The sequence below is a fragment of the Chaetodon auriga genome, chromosome 19, assembly GCF_051107435.1.
Source record: "Chaetodon auriga isolate fChaAug3 chromosome 19, fChaAug3.hap1, whole genome shotgun sequence".
NCBI lineage: Eukaryota > Metazoa > Chordata > Actinopteri > Chaetodontiformes > Chaetodontidae > Chaetodon > Chaetodon auriga.
The window spans coordinates 12405213-12425743 of NC_135092.1; the positions used below are offsets into that span (position 1 = coordinate 12405213).

Below are 20531 nucleotides of genomic sequence, written 5' to 3' on the forward strand. Positions count from 1 at the left end.
AAAAGTTGCTGAAGATTTCAGATCTGCTGATTTACTTAACTTCAACTATAATATGTTTTGGTTTGGTGCTGTTGGTCAGATAAAACAGCATTTTAAGGACGTCACTTTGAGCTCTGGGATGTTTCAATGGGCCTTTTAAATGCTTTGTTATCTCAACCAACAGATTAATCGATAATGAAAAGTCAATGGCTGTAGGCCTGAAGGCAGCTTTATCTGTAACCTTCTCACCCTCTCAGTGTTACATATTCCTGAATGTTACTGAATTGTTTCACATGAAAACAGTAAATTGTGAACAAAGGCGAAATAGCCTTCTATAGCATCAAAAATATCCCAAACATGTTTTTACACAGCACACATTTTATCATAAGATCAAAATATGTTGAGTGAAAAAAAACCTGCCTAACAGCACTGTGGGGTTATCTAAAAAATAAAGAGCTGGATTCATCTCAAAGCAAACACTTCGATGTAGACAACAATTCTGACTCAGGAATGAGGTGGTTGGTTTCGCTATTGTTTATTGTACCAGTCCATGTATTTTCAATTCAAGCAATTTGCAGGTCACGTGTACATGAACCGCCCACAGGTTTGCCCCTCACCAGAAGCACCTGTGGCTGCAGTCGGCATTCAAAGTATTACCAAAACTTTGATAAAATGACAAATCAAATCACTCCTTTCTCATCTACACAATGTCCAAATAAGGCATGAGGCAAATGTTTCATTCTTAAACCAGTATAGTTTAAACCAGCCATATATGACTATAAAATACATAAATATTATAAAATAACTATTTACACGCAACTAGCTTTGCAAACAATCAAAACCAGTATGTACACAGGAACCGCAGGCTTTGAGGGTAGCGTCTTCGTACCTCGTCAGTGCAACAGTTGCTTTGCCCCAAACTCGACTAATAACAATCAACTCAACATGATCTCCATGAGAACAAGCAGCCAAAACGGCCAAACTTCCACAAGTCTGTGATGGTTTAACAAGATTATAAAACTAAAAAAATGACAGCTGACGATGCTCTGATCATTGATCAATATCAGATTTAAAATATGTTCTCTACTGAACACAGTAAAATCCATCGTTCGCATGCTGCAGTTTTACTGTGGCTGCTGAAAAGCTGCTTGATCTCAGTACACGAGTTAATAATCAATGAAGACAAGGGCATTAACAAGTCCTATTTAACAGCTGAGGTATTCAGTCATGTAAAACCAGTGAAGTGATATGCTGTACATAATATTTTACCCTGTAACTGAAGATCACTCACAATACTGTTTATCATTTTCAAAAACGAAACAAACAAAGCCAAAGTTATCAAACTATCAAAATAAAACCATTTCCTATCGATCTTGGACTGTTTTTAACTGACTGGGGTTTTAGGATCCCAGATTCATGAACTGAATCTCAAGGACAATGTAACTTTACAAATGGCACCCTTGAAATATTATCAGTGATACATCAAGGAAAATCTTTCACCACACAATCCTGCCTGAAGTTATTCTTATGGCAAAACATGCAGAAAATGTGGCAGGGGTCATGGAACCATCTTTCCATCAAACTGGATGTGAGTGTGTCTGGTCAGGGACAGAACCAGTACTACCCCACAGTGGGACTAAAAAAAGCTTTCGAGGGAAACATTTGGCATATTACACACGTAGCAGGAAGTGCACGATAACAGACATGCCCGATCATTTCTGTTTTCAGGAGCAGCGGTCTTCTGCCTATATCTGGAGAGACCGTCTAATTTTACATGTTTGCATGTGCAGGACACTTGAGGACTAAAATGTACAGCATTACAAAGCCAGTGCAGGCTATGGACATTCAAAAAAATAAATATTTTCTTCATGTAAATATTAAAAAGGGGAATAAAGTATGTTTAGTCACAAAATAAAATCATGTCAATAAAACGCTTTTCAAATACTGAGAGAAAACATTACGCCGTCCAGCAGAGGTCAGTTTTTCAAAATGTGCTGCTAACTAACTCTTTAAAAATGTCACCCACATAAAAGGGAAAAATGAAGCCTAACAGATGACATGGGTTAGGATTTAAGAAACAACTTTAAAAGTACAGCACAGTCTTCTTTTTCATCTTCTCCTCCACAGGGAAATAGACAGCTAATGCCTAGTGACACTCCTTAGAGAACTTCTGAACCTAATTATTGAGGAACGCTGCAGTGAGCGCACGGTTGTAAGGGATGGAGATAATTGGACTAACTCTACAGAGAACGTCCTCTCAAGCTGGTATGAGAACAAAAACTAGGCCTTAAGTGGGAAGCCACACTGATGTTCATAAGGGGATGGACAAAACACACCTCAGGCCTCTTATTAAAAATGTGCTTCAGTAGAGGAAGAGGCGTCTCATTGCACACAATAGTTGGCTTTGTCCATCACTGTAACTTCTGCCTCTACACAAAGGTTTTTGCATCCTTATTTAACAAGCTTCACAAAAAAAAGCTGCCAAAAACCCAGTCCCTTACCATGACAGGACCAGGTGAATGTCAGGTAACAGTACTATTTAAGTATATTTTTAAAACAAATTGTGCCCGTTCAGATTTGAGTGCTCTTTAAGCCGCGCCGCCCTCACTGTCACATGAGGCTTTCTGCAGCCTACAGTATCCACACCAGCCACCCAAAACATCGATTAGAGCCCTCTGTCAATGAGAACATTTTCACAGTGGAGTAGTATGAGTGACAGTGTGAATACCTCATGAGGTATCAAACAGTTTAGTGTGCTCATGCATGCATATACCACTATAGGTTATGTATGAGTGATCTACAGATGAAGGAGAGAATCTAAATCATCACTGTGATAAATAAAGGCAACCTTTTCCTCTCTGCCGACTCTAGTTCTGTGTGACAAATAAATTGGCACAGTGAGGAAGTTAAAATAAAAAAAAAAAGATCTGTCACATCATCCGTGAGGATGGCCTTATAAGGTCACACTCCTTCTGCTGCTCTTGACCCCTTAAATACACAAAGGGTACAGAACTCACTGTTTATCATTTCATCCTTCAGTACTTTATTCTCTCCTTCATCCTTTCAGTTCAGTCTATCTTGTCCTCCTGTTTTCTGTCCGGTCTCTGCAGATGATATGTTGGTTCAGATGCACAAGCTTTGTCAAAGTCCTCTCCATCTGCAGTGTGCAAATCCACCTGTCCGGACTTCTTAGCTTTGGCCTTGCGTGCGTCCAGGTAGCTGACGATAAACTCGGAGTTCTGATAAATAAGCATGCCGGACAATGTCAGTACCGCGCCGGCACAGCTGAGAGTGGACAGCTCGCTGCCGAAAAGCAGCTGAGATAACAGCAGGTTCCCCACCACGCTCAGGTTGCCGAGAATATGTAGAGTGACAGCGGAGGTGAGCGTGATGACGCAGCAGCTGGCCAAGTTGTACATGACTGAGCCCAGGCAACTGAGCAAGATAAAGACCCACAGGTGGCGGTCGTAATGCAGCGGCGACTCCAGCAGAGCCCAGTTTTCTAAGGCCAGAGCTGCCACAGCCAAGATGCAGAAGCTAGGAATGGACATCAAGTAGAGCAAGAACACAGAGTTGATTTTCTCCTCCTGAAGTAAGATGCCTGAGTAAACAGAGAAACATGTGCAGTTATGACATATGTAATCCGCATGACAGTATTTGTTGATGCACAGTGTCACATGTAAGTCAAGGTTCTGACTGGAAAATTTTGAGTAAAACGATGCGCACTAACAGTGTGTCAAAGAAAAGTAAACAGGGAAACTGTAAAAACAAACAAGTGAGAAACGATGAAAATACCTCACTAAAACCTGATTTTTTCTACATGAACTAAAATACTATAGTGCATGTAAGCAGGACACCTGAGAGATTCTGCTCAAATACCCGTCCTCGACTGTTTAGATGACATAACAGAAGGTTTCTTTTTTTCATAGTCAAAATAACAAAACATGTAATCAACTTCGTTCACTGATCAGCTCATTCAAAAGTTTTTACTGAGCTTTGAAGCCTTCTTTTGCAAAAAAAAATGCACAACTCATAAAACTTGTGTGTAATTATGCCTTGATGTCTGGACACGCAAACCAAAACACATCTGTGAAACCTCTTGATGACAGACTTCATTTTTATGAACACAGGTCCAAACCTGTGAAAATACCTTGACTCTGGGCCTTTAAACAAGACGACACAGGCTACCAAAGCCTGTCTGAGAAAAGAAAACTTAAAAGGGAAACTGTTTCAACAACAAGTGAGAGAGGATGAAAATAGCTCGTTGAAACTTGATACAGCATCATCCAGCTCGTTTGGCACCTCAGGATGGACTCAAAGTTTCAGTCATGATTAAAATTAAACCTAATGTGCAGCAGCTTCAATCTGCTGGACCTTGTTTACAAACTGAGCGCCAAATGTAAAAGCAGGATTTTCTTCCCTCTTCTTCTGTATATGTATTTACCCTTATTTAACAGAATAAACAGGCAAGATCTGCACTCGTGCACTGCTGACACACTGAGTAGCTATACTGGATTTTTTGAGGGAATTTGGGGATTAAAATTATGAGCCTCTAGTCACAATCCTGCATCTGTAACTGTGAGGCACCCCTCTGCTCTGCCAGGTACCAAATATGTAGCATTAACATCCTTATGAGCAAAACTGGATTTCTACTTTAGTGTTACGCAACAATTAAATACAGGGCCTCAATATATTTTTAGAAACTCATTAACTTCTTTTTTTTCTTTTCTGACAACTACGATGTTGTGGAGACTAATGATGTTAGAGAGCCTAATTCAGTGCACACAGAAAGCAACTCTTAAAGAATTCCTTCCATAAAATGTTTCCCTGAGAGCACAGAAGATAAATGAGTCCACTGGATAAAGGGAGTGAAGGCAAAACTCAGACCATGAGTTTTGCATGAGACCATGTGACATTAGTTCAACAGATTAATCTGTCTCTTTACCAGTACATGTTCACTTCAACTGTAGCCACACATTCAGTCTCAAAATGGGTGTTTTTCTACAAAAAGTCTGTTTATATCCCCTATTGTATTGCATTCCAGGCCATCCTGTTCTTTTTTTTCTAATTCTGAAACAGTCTAGTCAGAAAACAGAAACATGGGTGGCAAATAAGAGAAACTTTAGGCTTTCTGAACTTTTCCAGCCCACAGATCATCATGTAGGCAGGATGTGTGGAAACCTTGGCCATTCTCACTCATATACACGTATTTCTGTTTGTATCGTGTTTCCTAAGAAACCAAAAATGTGCCACAGTAACATTCCACCTTAATGTGCGGGTGTGTTACCATACTGAGAAGTGAATCACTAAATAGTTCAAGAACCGCAGACTGCTGCCTGGTTTGAAGGAAGACACTAAAATAACCTCTTGTGTCTGTGTCATGAGATGAATTTTCCAGTATCTAACTCACAAATGTTACTTTCTATAGTGACAACAAAAACAAAACAAGCATCAACAGTCTGAGGTGGGAAGCAGGACAGGAAACACTGAAGTGACACAGTAGATGTGTACTTACTCTGCTGAATGGACTTGACACCCCTCAACATGGTCGCTGCGAACACAAAGAAGCAGCCAGTCTGATCAAACTGGACCTCTCCCATGATGCTGAAGGAGGCTCCCAGGCAGATGGGCATCATGGCTGTGTATTTGAGGATGTGATGCTGCTTGCCCAGGATCAGCGTGGAGATGGCCAGAGTAAAGAGTGGGGTGGTGGTATAGATCATTTGTGCAAATGACAGCTGGACATAGTTCAGACCCATGTTCCCAAAGGCGATGCTGGCACAAAATGTCAGACTCAACAGGAACACCTTATATTTCGCGCTGGGGGTCAGGTCCTGCTCCCCAGCTCCTCTGTGGCGGATCACCTGCAGTTTGATCAGCCCGTAGTCCACCACTATGGCTGTCAGCATGTGCAGCGCTGACAGCAGCAGAGGGTACCTGAAGTTGTAAACGGCAAATATCCATTTGTTGAGGCTGGAGATGGTGGTTCCTGTCACCAGCCAGACAATAACAGCAGACAGCAGATGGAGCATCTCTGCGGGTGGCCTCCTCCTGCCTCTGTCTTGCAGAGTCGCCTCGCATTTTGAGAAGCCATCGGCGCTGATCATGTTCGTATCATTGTCCTCTCTAAAAGGAAAACACATGTTGAGTCCGTGCCTCTCATCTCCAGTAGCAATATATAATCAAACCGGCCAGTTTTTGGGCAAACCCGCGAGCTAAATAGCGAAAACGACCTGCGACACAGCAGTTTTTTCTCCTCTGCAGTGTGTGCGAGTCTTTGTTGTTCGGTAAACCTGCATTTTTCTGCACCGCCTACAGACACGTGTTTCTATTTTGCATGACGGGTTGGTTGTATAACTTAGCCTACCCTGCGCAGGCAAAATGACACACGCTAAACCAGGAAAAGGCAGGCAGACAGGAGGAATGACGAGAGGTGTGAGCTGTTCAGGGAGGGCTGGGAAACAGTGTGCGCCTTCTCCACGACGGGGACCAAGGGGATTGGTTATTATCCTGACGTGCAGCAAACGACTCAGCGTGATGCACCAAAACCCCCAGCAGAGTAGTAAACATGGGGCACACTGGATGCGCCTGTAACTCAATCTAATTAATAACAGACAGCGCAGCAGTAGCAGTTCACATGAGTTATGATTTTGTCTCCTCACGTTGGCTTTAAATAGATGCTTACTTCATGCCAGAGAAGATCTTGTGATTCACTTTCCCCGCACTGGAGCAGAGGGAAACCCTAACAACTCTCACTGTTGTTCCCAAACACGAACTGGCTTGTTACACCGCATAACACGTAGCGTTAGCAAGTCAGACAGCGGTTTTCAGTCATGATGTAGTGCGGCTTATGTCAAACAGCTGTGCGGCTCGGTAACCGCCAACACAAGAGCACAACAGCCCCCTTTGTCTGACAAAATAAAAGGGTAAGGTGGGTTGAGCTAGCTGACCTCTGCTGTGGACTGAGCTGTCACTTGACACCGGAACGCTGAGCGTCTCTCGGTTTGTGCTGTCATGCTAACGTTAGCTAGCAACCCTCAGCCTAACTGAGGAGCCAGCGCTCGTTAGCTAACGTTAGGTTGTTAGCTACAAAACAACCGTTACTCCCGGCGAGGCGGTGTTAGCATCCATTCGCACTAAGAACTTCAACCAGACGGCGACAAGACTCAATGACAATTTCTCATACTTGTCGTTTTTACCTTTTTATCCGACGAGTACCTTGAGAGCAGTGGCAGCATCCCCAAAATCTTCGCCAGTCGCTCGAGCTGTCAGCCAAGCCGTGCCTGCGAACGCGCTTCAGTGTTATTGGTGGGTTTATTTAAAGGGCAATGCCACTCATTTATAGGCGTCGTCAGTGCGTGATGCAAGCTGAACGCAAGCGCTACTGTGCGGATTCGGAAGCGCTGCAGACTCACATGCTCACGAGCCCTCCAATGGAAATGATGAATTACGTTCTTGTCATCATGTGAGGTGTTCAGGATGAGTTAGGAAGCCTACACGCGGGTTTCATTTGAAAGATACAAATAATTACCTAAAGCCAAACAAAGAACAGAGAGTAAACCAATCAAATTGGAGACATCAGCGCAGTATCACCATCCTGTACGAATCAGTGCTCCTGACAAATGAAGATATGGGATTTGTTAATCATGCTGTATCTGGTTATGGAATAAACTTAATTTAAATAACCACCATTCAAATTGTGACGGGGTTTATGCACGGATGGACAGTTGAGTTCAGATGGAAGTATAAATCATCACAAGTGCATGAGGAAATGCTGAGGGTTTACCTTCTCTGTGCTTATAAACGCCACAGTGGAGAAGACATCAATCAAACAAAATAAACTAAATCACGATTGTGTCATCACTCATCATCTGCATTTGGGCACTATTTTCTTTGTGTTTTTTGATCTTGTTGTGGAATAAATTTTGTGTGCCGCAAATATAACCTTAGAATGTTGATATGTTCTGGGAAAGAGGCTGTGACATAATGGAGGACAATTATGAGGTAAAGGGGTTATGGCAAGTCTAGATATCCAAAAGTCAGTTTGTAAGTATATTGTGTATTGTCAGGTCAGACATTTCTGGTGTCTGGTTTGTTCTTTTGCACTTATGGCAGCAGCTGACATTCAACTTTAACCCAGAGCAGCAACACTGTCCCAAGATAAATTTATTGTTGGCCTCAAGCCATCCTGACAGACACTGTGTCTCTTTTCTGTGTCATCTGTCCTTTGAGAGATCAAATATGTCAGTAAACAACAACACAATGGCATCTTTACATTTTTATTTGAGCTCAAAAATGTAAACTTTTTTGAGATCATTGGGCACAAAAGGTGAGTTCACATCATGTTTCAGTAAGAGTCAACAAACAATTAACTAGGTGAAGAGGCTTTTCACTACAGAGGTGCTTAAGCACTCTAAAACCATGCATAGCTACACTATATGTTGTCATGATAACCTTTGTGTTATGTAGCACGTATCATTACCTGCAGGTAAACATAACATTGTGCTTTATTTGAACAACACCTTATTTGCATCATCAGTATTACATACTGCGTCTTCTAAACTCATATTCAGAATTTCATTTCCCCAACATCTCACTGACTGGCATACAATCTTGATTCCATTTAAGGTTATATATACACAAACAGAGTTTAGGTGGTGCCCAAAATGTGAATGTTCAAGTAATGTGAAACAATATTTTCTTACAGTGATTTAAATGAGGTGATTCTATTTCTATTATTATATTCTTGCTATATACAGGCCAAAATCAACCAAGCAGTCATACATGTTATAATACATAGTAAGATGAAAACTATAAATTAATAGTTTAATGCTGGTTATAGAATGTACGTTTACTACTAATGTACACTGCTCGCTTGCACATGAGAGCCTTAGTATATGTATTGCTAAGCCTTTCTTTAATTGTTTTCTGTATAAGTCAGATTTCTTTACATAACCCTCATTCAGATAATGGAATACTGTTACTAAAACACAGGTTTGGTGCTGAATAAAACACCTTGCTGCCCTGGGAGTCAGTAGGTTTGTTATTGGTGACATGTCCAAATGATGCAACACAATTTTTAAGACAGAAAACACTTTTGTTGCACTGCCTGCCAGATTTCTATAATGTGGTTACATGGGACCTTCAACTTCATTACATAAAACAAGGGTAAAACTACCATTGAACACAATAAAACTCCTTGCTGAGGAAAATCAACCAGCTTAGCAGATTTAAGTCAGCGGGACTTCAGTCAGATATTTGAAGTGATACTGAGGGACTCATGACTAATTTAAAAGTGAGTGGTCAAAATAGATGTAGCAGAGGTGGAGATATTTTCACTTTCAGTGCTTAGAATGGGTCAGGCTCCAAAAATGCTGGATCCTACATTTCCCACAATGCAACTCAACAGTGTCTTTAGTTAGACCTTCCCAGCTTGGTACACTTTTCAAACTCCACACCCCCCAGTTTGTAACACAGGCCATCTGTTACAAATCTGTACAAGTCCAAGACTGGACAATAACTGTAAATCCTTGAAGATACACTGAAATTTCAAGAAGTAAAATAGTAAAAACCCTCAAGAAACAGGGGGATCAATAAATGAACTTCTGCCTTTCAGTGCAGAAGACTCCAGTCCTTTTAAAGTCTGGTGTATCCATTCGAACCCAGCATGAGCAACATGTTCCAGCTTTGAGGAGAACAAAACATTCAGTTCATTTACCACTCCCTGCCCCCAAGTTATCCTTCAGCACACCCACTGGAACAAGTGTGTTTTGGCGTAGAAATCATTTCCTTGTAAAGCATAGTCTATATTGCAACCCCCGACACACACTGACCCACATGAGAACTCCACGTATTCTGATAAATTAGTTCTCTGCAGGGCTGAATAAGTGTACACACAGAGAGTGAGGCCATGCATTCTGAAAACACAAGTTATAATAGAGCAGAAGAGAGTAGATTAGTAAGTGGAAGCAGGTTGCTGCAGCTTGTTTTTGTGCTTGAAATTCTGGGAGTGACGGCTACTTTCAATAGCTGGTTCACTCTCACACACACAGACACACACACCACTTTTGTCCTAGAAGATTTCAGAACATTGGCTCCAGTCCTGCCTTTCTTTGGCCTCCCAGTAGCCCCCCCTGTAGACGTATGTGCTTTCTCCTGTTGAATCATCTGTCCTCTTCTCAAACCACAGGGGCTGGTAACCCTCGATGTCTTGCCCTAATGACACAGAATCATGTTTTCTTAAGGCATGACTTGAATATGTACAGCTTTGCCCCACTTCCTCCGTCCACTCTATTGTACTCGTTATGGAAAATAGCCTGAACTCTGTCAGAAGAAAGCTGAGTCCAAATTACAGTGTGAGCATTCAAACTATTATGTGAAGTAAAGAGAGAAGAAAGTAAGCAAGAGTGAGAAAAGAAGGATCGAAAGAATGAAAGGAAGTAAGCAGGAAGGGAGTAAGGAACTACAGAAGAAAGTAAGGAATCATTTCTTCTACTACTTCCTTCTGTAGGTAGTGGGTAGGAAATAACAGAAAGGGAGATAAAAAGAGGGTAGGAAAGCAGGGCGTAAAGGAAGAAAGTAAGTAAGAAGCAAGGAAGGAAGGAAGAAAAGAAAGAAAGGAAGTCAAGGATGTAAAAAGGAAGCAAAGATGAAAGCAAAGAAAGTATGTAAGAAGAAAGGAAGTGACTAAGGAAGTAAAGGAAGTACAAAGTAACTAAGGAAGGCAGGAAAGAAGGAAGTGGATAAGGAGGTAAAGAAGGTAGGAAGTAAAGAAGAAAGGAGGGAAGGAAGGAAGGAAAGATGGAGGTGAGAAAGTAAAGAATAAGTGGAAAAAATAAAAAAGAAAGAATGCAAGAAAGAAAGGAATAAAGACAGGAGTAATGAAGTAAGAGGGAAGGAAGAGAGTAAAGAAGGATGTGAGGAATTAAAGAAAGGACAGAAGGAAAGAAAAGGCGTCCTCAATGAATTCCCTACAGACACAAATTAAAGTTGTCATTTTACTTGCATCTACACTTCATGTGCAGCTCAGCTTTTGACTGTGTATGTTCCACTTCCAGGACAGTTTCACTTATTTGATTTTCACTGCCACAGGCAGCACCTACAATAGAGCGGTCAAACCAACATCTGTGTTGAAGGTAACATGAATGCCTGGTCAGAGGTAAAAGGCAGAATCTCAGCACATGTTAAGCTTGTTCAATTTTAATCCCTCTTATTCTTGTTGGTTTCCATGTTCTCACCTTCCTCCAGGGCCTGACTGGCTTGAGCCTCCTTTCTCTTCCTCTCCAGCCTCTGACACTCCTCCAGACGCTGCTTCTGGACATTTGCTTCATCCCACAGGCCTGCCTCCATCAGGCGCTGGTCTGGCCGCAGGCGACTGTCAGTGGGCGCGACGCCCTCTTCTGGTTCATTGAGAGTCAGAGCCAAGGAGGAGAAAAAGTGCATGTTTTCTGCATTATCTCTGGAGAGTGAAAGAAACAAGAGACGACGCATGAAGACAATGGCGAAGCGCTATCGAAGAGGACAGATCTCAAAGGTTTGGTAGAAATGTGTTAGATAAGATAAACATACGGGAGAGGATATTTCTTCCACAACAGTTTGGGCTGAAGAGTCTGATAAACGGTCTTTTGTTTGCCTTCAGAGCCTCCGCACCCTTGGCTGCTGTCCACTATCTTGGCACTCTCCATCTTGTCGTCCCAGGTTCCTGACAGGATGTAATGGGCTGTGCCCTCTCTGTCCTCTACCACTCCTGTCACCTAGGGACACCAGAGAAGGTGGCACGCAGGAAGAGATCAGTTACCCGCACGCTCTGACTGCTGGGCACTGACATATTCACAGCTGAGGACTACTTCACTTAACTCTTTTATTTTAATTTTGAACTGCTTTCTAGGTAGTTGCTCGCAATAAGCGATGCTAGATCTGCTAAAACAGCTTTGCACATTCTTGGCACAGACTTCTGCCTTCTGCCAAAGTGTAAAACTGTGTCAGTGCTGACAAATCTGAATGAGGACGACCAACAACGATGCGAGCTGTCTGTTTCCTGTCTGAATCAATTCATCACAGAACAAAAAAGGTACAACAGACGTACTTTACGTGGGACTTCTCTGGAGAAATAGCTGTAGGGGGAGAATTTGAGGCGGCAGGTGTCCTTGGTAGTGTTGTTGACAATGTCAATGTCTCCAGACTGCCAGCAGCAAGAGACAGGAAAACAGACGTGACTTAAAGAGTATGATGACCCAAATTACTTTCCTCAGTGAGGTGGCACACGCACACGCACACACACACACACACACACACACAGAGTAAAATTCCTTACTGTTGCCTAATTATTTCTTCTTTTTTTTTTTGGAGTGAACTGTTTTTAATTGGGTGTTTAGTTTTTAATTCTACATTATGTGTTACTATTTTTACCTTTTTTTTTTTTTTACAGGTCAAACTCACACACACTACATTAGAGACAGGTTGTGTTTTTGACAGTTAAAGTAGGACACACCTGATCAATCCAGAGCTTCCCCACAATGATGTTGTGCACCGTTGAAGTCACTTTGCTCCACACGTAGTGGTTTCCGCTTGAGTGGAACTGCAGGTGAATGTTTCCTACAGTGAGGAGAAGGAAGACGCACAAACATCGAAAAGGTGCAGAACAGTACAGTTTTATAATTAGTAGCTGAATTATTCATGTTCTAACAAATATTTGGATATCTTGTCGTGGTACATGTACTGTATACTGAAGTGCATCAAGACAAAGTCCTAACTTTTACTTGTTTCTTACCAAATGGCATGACAGAAATGTATTTCCCACGAAACTTGCTATCAATAGTGATGTGCTGCCACAAGGTCCATCCTCGCTGTGAGGTCACATGGTGGGCAGCAGCTGGTGGGTGATGACTGACCTGAGAGCGAATGGCATCAGCTGGAGTCAGCAGAGGCTATACAGACATCACACTGTATGTTCTGCACTACAGGGTATTTTTATCTTTATACAAGTAAAAGTGTGTCCAAAACATGCCTGTGAGGAGACTGTATGGCTGTGTTTGCCTCACCTGCTCAGAGATGGAGCGATAACCGTACTCCTCCAGTCGGTCCAGCTCGTACGTCTCCCCCAGCAGAGGGTTGAAGGGTTTGGCTGTACGATGGACGGTGGTGGAGTAGGAGGAGACAGAAAAGGCTGCCACCAGGCACATCTGCTCCAGAGAGGAGTCGCAGCGAGCCGCCCGGTCCAGGAGCTCGCTGTACTCCAGATCCTCCGTCAGGCGCTGCAGCATTGACAACGGCTCGTTGAAGTTTACCTGCAGTCAAGATTTCTAATGAGTGGTGCAGATAATTGCACATTTGGAATAGCCATTTATTTCTATTCAAGACATATATCACAGGCAACTTGCACTGTATGTTTTTCATTTACAGGCATGGGTATTTTGGACAGGTCTTTGCCAATACAGTTCTTCATGATGCTCCACAGGTTAAGAGAGTAATTTGGTTTGTCGGGAATACGACTGCGTCTTGTTCTTCGTAGCATGTGGTTTGTGCCTGAGGTGTCCTGAAAAGACAAAACGCAAAGGTTTACTATATGTGAAAACTGAGACGCCCAATGAGAAGACCAGGTGTGTATAGCAACAACAAGTTATATTTATTTCATCAGTGTCAGCATGCTTGGGACCTACATTCTCATTGTGAGTCCAGTCATTGGACACTCCTCCGCTCATCATACTCTGATTACTCCCTGAGCGCCTGAGGAAAAGCAACATCATTTAAATACATGTCAAAGGCACTGTGCTTGTGGCTGATGTGGGACACGGCTCTGAGATCACTCTGTGCAGAGATAATGTCTCACTTGTGCTGTGTGTTGCCACTAGCAGTCACGGTTATGAATGCAGGGGAGTCCTCCATGGCATCGAAGAACTCTGCCTCGTCATTCTCGTCACTCGCATCCCCCTCCTGAGACCGCTCCACACCTGCGGCAACAAACATAGGACAAGGGGACAGAGTGTCTATTGCCCTGCAAATGGTGCCAAACAAAAAAATGTGTTGACAAACAGGAAAGCAGTCACAAGAAGAAACACACTGACATTTAATAAATTTGCTTCACACTTTAAAACTACGCCCTCAAAATGTGTTACATTAGCAGATTTGACATCTTCAGCAAAACAAACATCACACTAAACTGGTAGTTTAGGAGGGCTACTTTGTTGTTAGGTGTTTCTTTTACTCTCTCTTTCAATGAAAATGAACTATGCACTAGAAGCTGAGATATGGGAAGTCTGACTGAGGTACACCGTCTATGATAGACATGCATCGCTACTACTGGCCAGAAGAGGGCCATTTTCCTATTCTGTGAGAGTACATTTAGGACACAGAGAGAGTGATGTGTCTCACCTGTATACGAGGTGGGATTCTCCCTCCAGGCTCTCTCTAAGCTGTTGTGCTGTTTGGCTAGCTGTTCGATGGTCTCCTCCAGATGGTGACGCTGTTCTCTCACATGCTGCAGGGCCTTTTGCCACCTCCGGCTGTAAGATTCTGCTACGTCCAGAAAGTCACGACAAGCCTGGGGCGTGAACACAGCACACATCAAAGGAGGCAGGCAGAGCCCTCAAGCTGCATTCCCCTCAGACACACGCAACTGACCAGCGGCTGAGGCACTGCGTGAACTCACATTGATCATAGCATTGGAGGTGATGCGGATCAGGGTGGCTCGCTCATTAACAGCTTTCACTTTGTCTGTGCTGTCACCGGATACACGCAGTTCCTCGAGTTCGCTGAGGGAGCGCTGCAGGGCGGCCCCGTGCTTTCCGATCAGTTCATTACAGGTGCTCAGGTCGTCTAGCTTGCTGGCCAGAGTCTTGAGCACCCCTTGGGTTAGGACTCGGTCCTCCTGAGGTACAGAGCCTTCATCTCCTGAGTCATCTTCACACAAAGACAACAAAAAAAAAGGCAGTGCACAAATTACATAAATTAGCAAAAATGCTTGGGTATCATTAGAGGTTATTGTGTTTGAACAATTTGGGTGTTTTTGGAGTTGAAATGATGGATGGGAGTAAACAGAACACAGGAAATCCATTTTTCATCAGACATACTGAGAAAAGGCATTTTAAATAGTCTAAATTTGGACTGAGATTGAGAGTGTTAGTGGGAAACGGATGGAGGAAGATAATAACACCTCACACCCTGATCCCCCACACCCCTTCCTCCACAAGATCCGAAAGCTGTGAATGAACACTGTTGCCCTGGAAACGTAGGCCTGTGCAATCGGGAGGCAAGGCTATTTTTAGAAGAAAATGGAGAAAAAAGATGACGCACTACCCTTTTCCTCCTCTCCCTCTACCCCTTGTTGGCATGAGCTGAGCCATCAGTCTCGGGGATTGTAGAGGGAGAGCAGGGAGACTGAACTGATTACGAGACATCAGAAAAGAAAAATCATGATGTCGATTTTAAAGCTGCTTCGCTGCTTTAACCAGACATCTGGCCTCTCACACTGACCCTCTGGTACTTGGTAATTCAAGGGAAATCACTACAGTTATGAGTGACTTCTCTGTATGGTAGCACCATGACATCAAACTGTGGAAAGTGTAGGTGTTTTATGCATGAATTTACACACATCGCCTTGTAATTCACTCTCACATATCTGGTACTAAACCTTTTGACAAGACTTTTAAATAAATTCTGAGGCTCTGAATGGCGCTTCTCCGCTCGATATGTTTGCAATTGTGGACCTGCAGGAAACTGTGCTCTATTAAAAGCCCCCTAAAAAGCCTCTGCTGTCATTTCTACAAAATGTATATACTGTCTAGTTTCATTATCCAGACAGATGGAAATGTCAAGCCAAATAATCCATCTTTAAAACGCAAACAACTGCTTCCATCATATGTAATGAAACGTCTCTCGGTCAAAACATTTCTTCCCTGCTAAAACAAACAGATTGTGCGTGTAATCTGAAAACTCTCGAGCATGTTGAGTGAATCTAGGCCAGCGTCTGCGTCGCCCGTGAGTACCAGAGGAGGAGGACAAACTACTATGCTTGACAAGAGGGGAAAGGAAATAAAAACAATCAGGGCAAACTGGATTAACAAAGTCTCAGGAGGAGAAGATTAAAAATGAGAGAGGGACAAATCCTTCAGGCATCTGTAATGGTTTCATGACCAATATACAGTACAGACAAAAGGATCTCACTGGACTTACTGTGCTCCAGGTGTTACACTTTGGTTCCGTTTTTTTAAACAGGCGTGCACTTGGACGTGCATGTCGGGGATACTGGTCTGCTCTGTGCACTAATGGGCTATTTTTCACGCAGGACACCGGAAAGTCGGAGACAAATTGGTGACTCATCGTTGAATCATGAAAACACACCCACAGGTGATAGAGGGAGCGACAATATGGACACAGTGTGGGAAGAGGGAGTTTGAGTTAAAAACCACAGGGTACACTGTAAGCTTCTGCAACACAGATGAAGTCTGACTCCAATGTGCTGAACGCTTGCTGTCGCACATCCTGAGCTTTGAGCAGTTATTTGGATTCACTCTCACACTTGCATCTGTTCAACTTTCACCCTGGGTTTGATGGTTGAATGAGGGGTTTGAATTTGTTTCACAACATACTCATTATAAAAATGCGTAATGTAATGCTATTACAAGATAAGTGCCTGATAACTTCTGCAACATCCACCTCGTTTAATTCACTTTCAGCCAGTTCATTTGCCCTGCTATTACTGTCACTAAGCGCATAACCAAAGCATGCAATAATAATCTGCAATCAAATCACACACTTCACAAAAGACACACAAGTATCTGTGCCTGCATGTGCATAAAAACACACAAATTATTCTGTTTAAAAGTGTGTGAGGCAAACGGTATTTACCAATGTCTGTCCGAGAATAAGGCTGGCCGGACATTAACATACACGTAGAGCTGTGGCCAGATTAGAAATCCATAACACAAATAATTTATTGAAAACAATCAAGTAAGAGAAATGTAAACCAGAATTTCTTCACTGTGGGAAACCTCAGGAAAAGTGAGGCTATGTAAAATCTTCTCAATGCACTCAGATCCTTAAATCCTGTGAAGTATGTTGGCTGTAATCACTACCAGTAAGGCAAAATCCACTGTTATACAATGGCAGTTGCACCTCACACATCAGTCGTGGTCTCTGTATGCTAATATGATCAGAGTCAGACAATACTGATTTGCATCTTGCAGGTGCAAACCTTTTACTCAGCATTAAAGGGTGCTCAAAGGCACGCACCTCTCTGAATGATTCATCCAGCAGCTTTATTTACCATAATAATCCGGAGAAAAAGTAGGTTTCAAATCAGCTGGAAAAAAAGAGACAAATATGGCACATTGGACTGTCCTGTGAGAAATCTAATCGACATACTTACTGAGACATTTGTGCAGAATAGAGCCAAACTCACCAAAACTCAACAAACAGACACACTCTGCAACATTTACAAACACACACATGCATGCAATCAAGCATGTAAGTACACAGCTTCTATCTGAATGCTTAATCTGCCCTTATTAAAATAATTAACAGATTACTTACAAGGTGACACTCAGCGAAAAGGCTGCACTCGTGCCTCCCTAATGTCCACAGAGTGTATGGTGAAAAATGTTTTCAATGAAAATCCTCACACCCTCTCTCTTTTTTTACCCCTCCTGCAACCAGAAGGGTAGGAGGAGTCTAAAGGAAGGTCATTTCATTCAGCTCTCACTAACGTCATACTGAAGGAGAAGGGGGGGGGAGAAAGGAGGCGGAGTGGGAGGGAGGTGGTAGCTGCATGTGTGCACATTTGTGCAGAAGAGGAGGGAAGACAGAGAGAGAGAAAACCCCACAGTGCACCTCTGCTCCTGTTTTCTGACTTTTAAGCATCCACAAGGAACAAATAAGGTTTGATAGACAGCAGCATATCGAAAATGTTTCCAAAGCACACAGAATACAGATCATGATATATTATACTGTAATACTGTATTATGTGACCGGGTTTTGTAGGAGTATTGTAGGAATCATAGCTGACAGAATGAGTCCATATGATTAAATGCAGATTTTACATGAACAAACATCACACACTTGTCTCAAATGACCGCTTCTATCAGAGCAATGATCAACACTGCCCTCTTGTGGCTTGTTGTCTACACAGGGCTACACATAAATAAGATATGCATGTAGATAAAGTGGGTCTTGGTTGCATGAGCCTGAATTCAGATTCCTGCTAAAATGACGTCAGACTTTCTCAGGTGATTCATGTTCTTCCTTTGAAGCACATATTCTGGGACACCTCCTTGCACCAGGGCAGAGTTAGAAACCAGTTAAAACTGACACTCAAACACGCCGCGCTATCTGAAACATACACAAAATCCCCCTCTCACCTGAGTGATGCATCAGCAGAGTAGCATTGGCCTTCGCTTGCTGCAGGGCTGACACCCATCGCTGACACTCTCCGTCTGAAGTGGCCTTCAGGTGGTAGCTTCGGCCTCCGCTCGTTAACACCAAGTGGCAGGTGTCACCCACCTCGATGTGCGCCGTTGCCAAGGGAATGGTGCCCCGGCAGGTGTGTGCCATCTCCGCCTGAGTCCTGAGGGAAACAAACAGTTGTTAATAATGGCGCGTGGCAGCAGAACGCCCAGATTCCACGTCGATGTGCCCCATTTACAAAATGGGGCAGCTCCATTTCTGAGTGATGAAACGTAGTGACAATCCAGTAAGTCTGTCACAATGATCCTGTCTCAGCTCACAAGATTTGGACAACATGTAGGCAACATGTCTGTGGAAGCTTTGAACAATATGCACTGCAGCTCAACACTCTGACCTTTTGTCTTACATGCACATACACACTGTATGCTGTTTGTGTGAGATTACACAACTCACACAAAGGATAACTGACATGTTCAAAACACAAAAAATACTTTAAAGTATAATCATATACAGAACAAATGCTGCACTCTCCTCACTCTTTGGCTCCTTCATTTCAGAAACTGTTACCTCTGTTTTTGAGTTATGTTTTGCTTTTTGTCTTTTTTTTCCCATGTAATTGAAGCTATCTTACAGTAACTAGTTAACTAAACTTGTTAACTTAACTAACCTACAAATACTTCAGCTTAGTCTTGTAAGAAATGGTTAAAATGAGGCCGCAGCCATGAGGTCAAAATTGGGTTAATTTAGCTGTTAAATTGAAATTTTATTACTCACCAGTCAAAAATCATAACGTTCATCTTATTGCTATGACTCAGGTGGTTTTTGTTAAAGCTGATCTGGCTTCATTCAGAGCATTTCCTCCAGGTTTACAGCTAAAAAGTTATATTTCTCCATAAAAAATACCCCCTTTTCAAACAGATGCCCTCTGCCAACAAACTGAAAAACTGAGTCATGCTGAACTTCTTATGTTGGGGGAAATAACTGCTGTAAACGGAGTCAGGTGGAGCACCGAGGCTCGCTCTCACCGTCGCCGTTACCTGTAGTAGGACAGCAGGCCGTTACTGAGGACGAACCACCGGCGCTGGTAGCCCTTCAGGTAGTTGGTCCATTTAAAGAGCCAGCCTCTGTAGGTATCCGAGGACGGCAGGTGGAGTCCCGGCAGAGTCGGGGAGGGCAAACTCTTCACCAGCTCGTTCATTTCTCCCGCTTTGGCCGCTAACGTTAGTGCGGTGGGATGGACGGAGGCGCAGTTTCAGTGGACTTCCTGCTGCCTGTCAACAGCTGCACCTTCAGCTAGCTGCGCTGTCCTCCGCTAAAGCTGCTGTTAGCTTGCAGCTGTTTGCTGAAGCGGTGTCAGCGCCCCCCCCTTTACCCCGAGGGGCTTTAAAAAGATCTACTGACGCTAAATGTTTCAGCTAAGAGGAGATACAGAAGAAGCACATCAGGATAGAAAACTGTACACCGGCTGCACTTTGACTGCGTGTTCATGTAAAACCCGTGGATGAGAGAGAGAGAGAGAGAGAGAGAGAGAGAGAGAGAGAGAGAGAGAGAGGTGGGGGGGCACCATGATGACGTGCTTACTTTTTTTAAGCATCATTTTGCTTTTTTTTTTTAAAAAAAAAAAAATTTTTTCAATCTTTTGATTTCTCTGTTGGACGAAGAATTCTACCTCATCCAAATATCACGCCATGGAAAATAAAATGAAAAATAAAATAGAAAGTCATACATTTAAGATTGAGCTTTGAACATTTAAGAAAGACTTTCACACGTCTTTAAAATGAATCACAATTCAGTGATTTCAGTCTGAGATTTAAGACAATGAGTCAGAAGTTATAGCGTGACATTTTCACACAGTGGCTTTGATTATGTTGCATCTGCGGCACTCAGCTGCACTTTGCGGCTAAAGCCACCAGGGGGCACCTTGATCTCAGAATAGAAAAATGTTGACCATGATCAATAGTTTGTCAAGGAAATGATCATCATTCATCATTTTAGGTAAAAATTCCAATGACCTAAATTGACCAGAAATGCAGTGTGAACCAGGCATAAAGATCAGAAAACATAAGAAATAACCGAAAACAGTAACCGTTGTTGTCAGTACAACAGCTCAGGACAAAGACCAGAACTGAGGTCAAGACAAGAGGCAGCAGACC

General features: G+C 42.8%; 2 protein-coding genes across 5 annotated transcripts; both read right to left on the reverse strand.

The window, feature by feature from the left end:
• Positions 1–490: 490 nt before the first annotated feature.
• slc35e4 (solute carrier family 35 member E4) lies at positions 491–7287 on the reverse strand. 3 transcript variants are annotated; one of them, XM_076758729.1, is made up of 3 exons: positions 7179–7287; positions 5495–6105; positions 491–3580 (listed from the first exon to the last, which is right to left on the reverse strand). In XM_076758729.1, the coding sequence occupies exons 2-3, from the start codon at positions 6084–6086 to the stop codon at positions 3048–3050; spliced, it is 1125 nt and encodes a 374-aa protein (XP_076614844.1). In that variant the 5' UTR covers positions 6087–6105; positions 7179–7287; the 3' UTR covers positions 491–3047. The 3 variants fall into 3 exon arrangements, with proteins under 3 accessions (XP_076614844.1, XP_076614845.1, XP_076614843.1); XM_076758730.1 differs by lacking the exon at positions 7179–7287 and adding an exon at positions 6213–6399; XM_076758728.1 differs by lacking the exon at positions 7179–7287 and having other exon boundaries at positions 5495–6399.
• A 1181-nt stretch (positions 7288–8468) lies between these two features.
• Positions 8469–19881, reverse strand: osbp2a (oxysterol binding protein 2a). 2 transcript variants are annotated; one of them, XR_013079221.1, is made up of 15 exons: positions 19416–19881; positions 18333–18538; positions 14627–14877; positions 14350–14518; positions 13808–13928; positions 13638–13704; positions 13379–13513; positions 13020–13265; positions 12749–12869; positions 12470–12573; positions 12065–12160; positions 11548–11732; positions 11217–11437; positions 9520–10194; positions 8469–9353 (listed from the first exon to the last, which is right to left on the reverse strand). XR_013079221.1 is itself a non-coding variant. In XM_076758200.1 (14 exons), the coding sequence occupies exons 1-14, from the start codon at positions 19574–19576 to the stop codon at positions 10052–10054; spliced, it is 2226 nt and encodes a 741-aa protein (XP_076614315.1). In that variant the 5' UTR covers positions 19577–19881; the 3' UTR covers positions 8469–10051. The 2 variants fall into 2 exon arrangements, 1 of the variants encoding a protein (XP_076614315.1); XM_076758200.1 differs by having other exon boundaries at positions 8469–10194.
• Between the last annotated feature and the right edge of the window lie 650 nt (positions 19882–20531).

Excerpts from the sequence above, each read along its gene's own strand:
- slc35e4 (XM_076758728.1), bottom strand. The coding sequence starts at position 6,122 with ATGTGTTTTCCTTTTAGAGAGGACAATGATACGAACATGATCAGCGCC. Across the intron at positions 3,581-5,494 it reads TGTCAAGTCCATTCAGCAGA|GCATCTTACTTCAGGAGGAG; the intron begins GTAAGTACACAT and ends CTGTTTACTCAG.
- osbp2a (XM_076758200.1), bottom strand. The coding sequence starts at position 19,576 with ATGAACGAGCTGGTGAAGAGTTTGCCCTCCCCGACTCTGCCGGGACTC. Across the intron at positions 13,514-13,637 it reads ACTGGACTCACAATGAGAAT|GACACCTCAGGCACAAACCA; the intron begins GTAGGTCCCAAG and ends TTGTCTTTTCAG. Across the intron at positions 11,438-11,547 it reads TGGAAGAAATATCCTCTCCC|AGATAATGCAGAAAACATGC; the intron begins GTATGTTTATCT and ends TTCACTCTCCAG.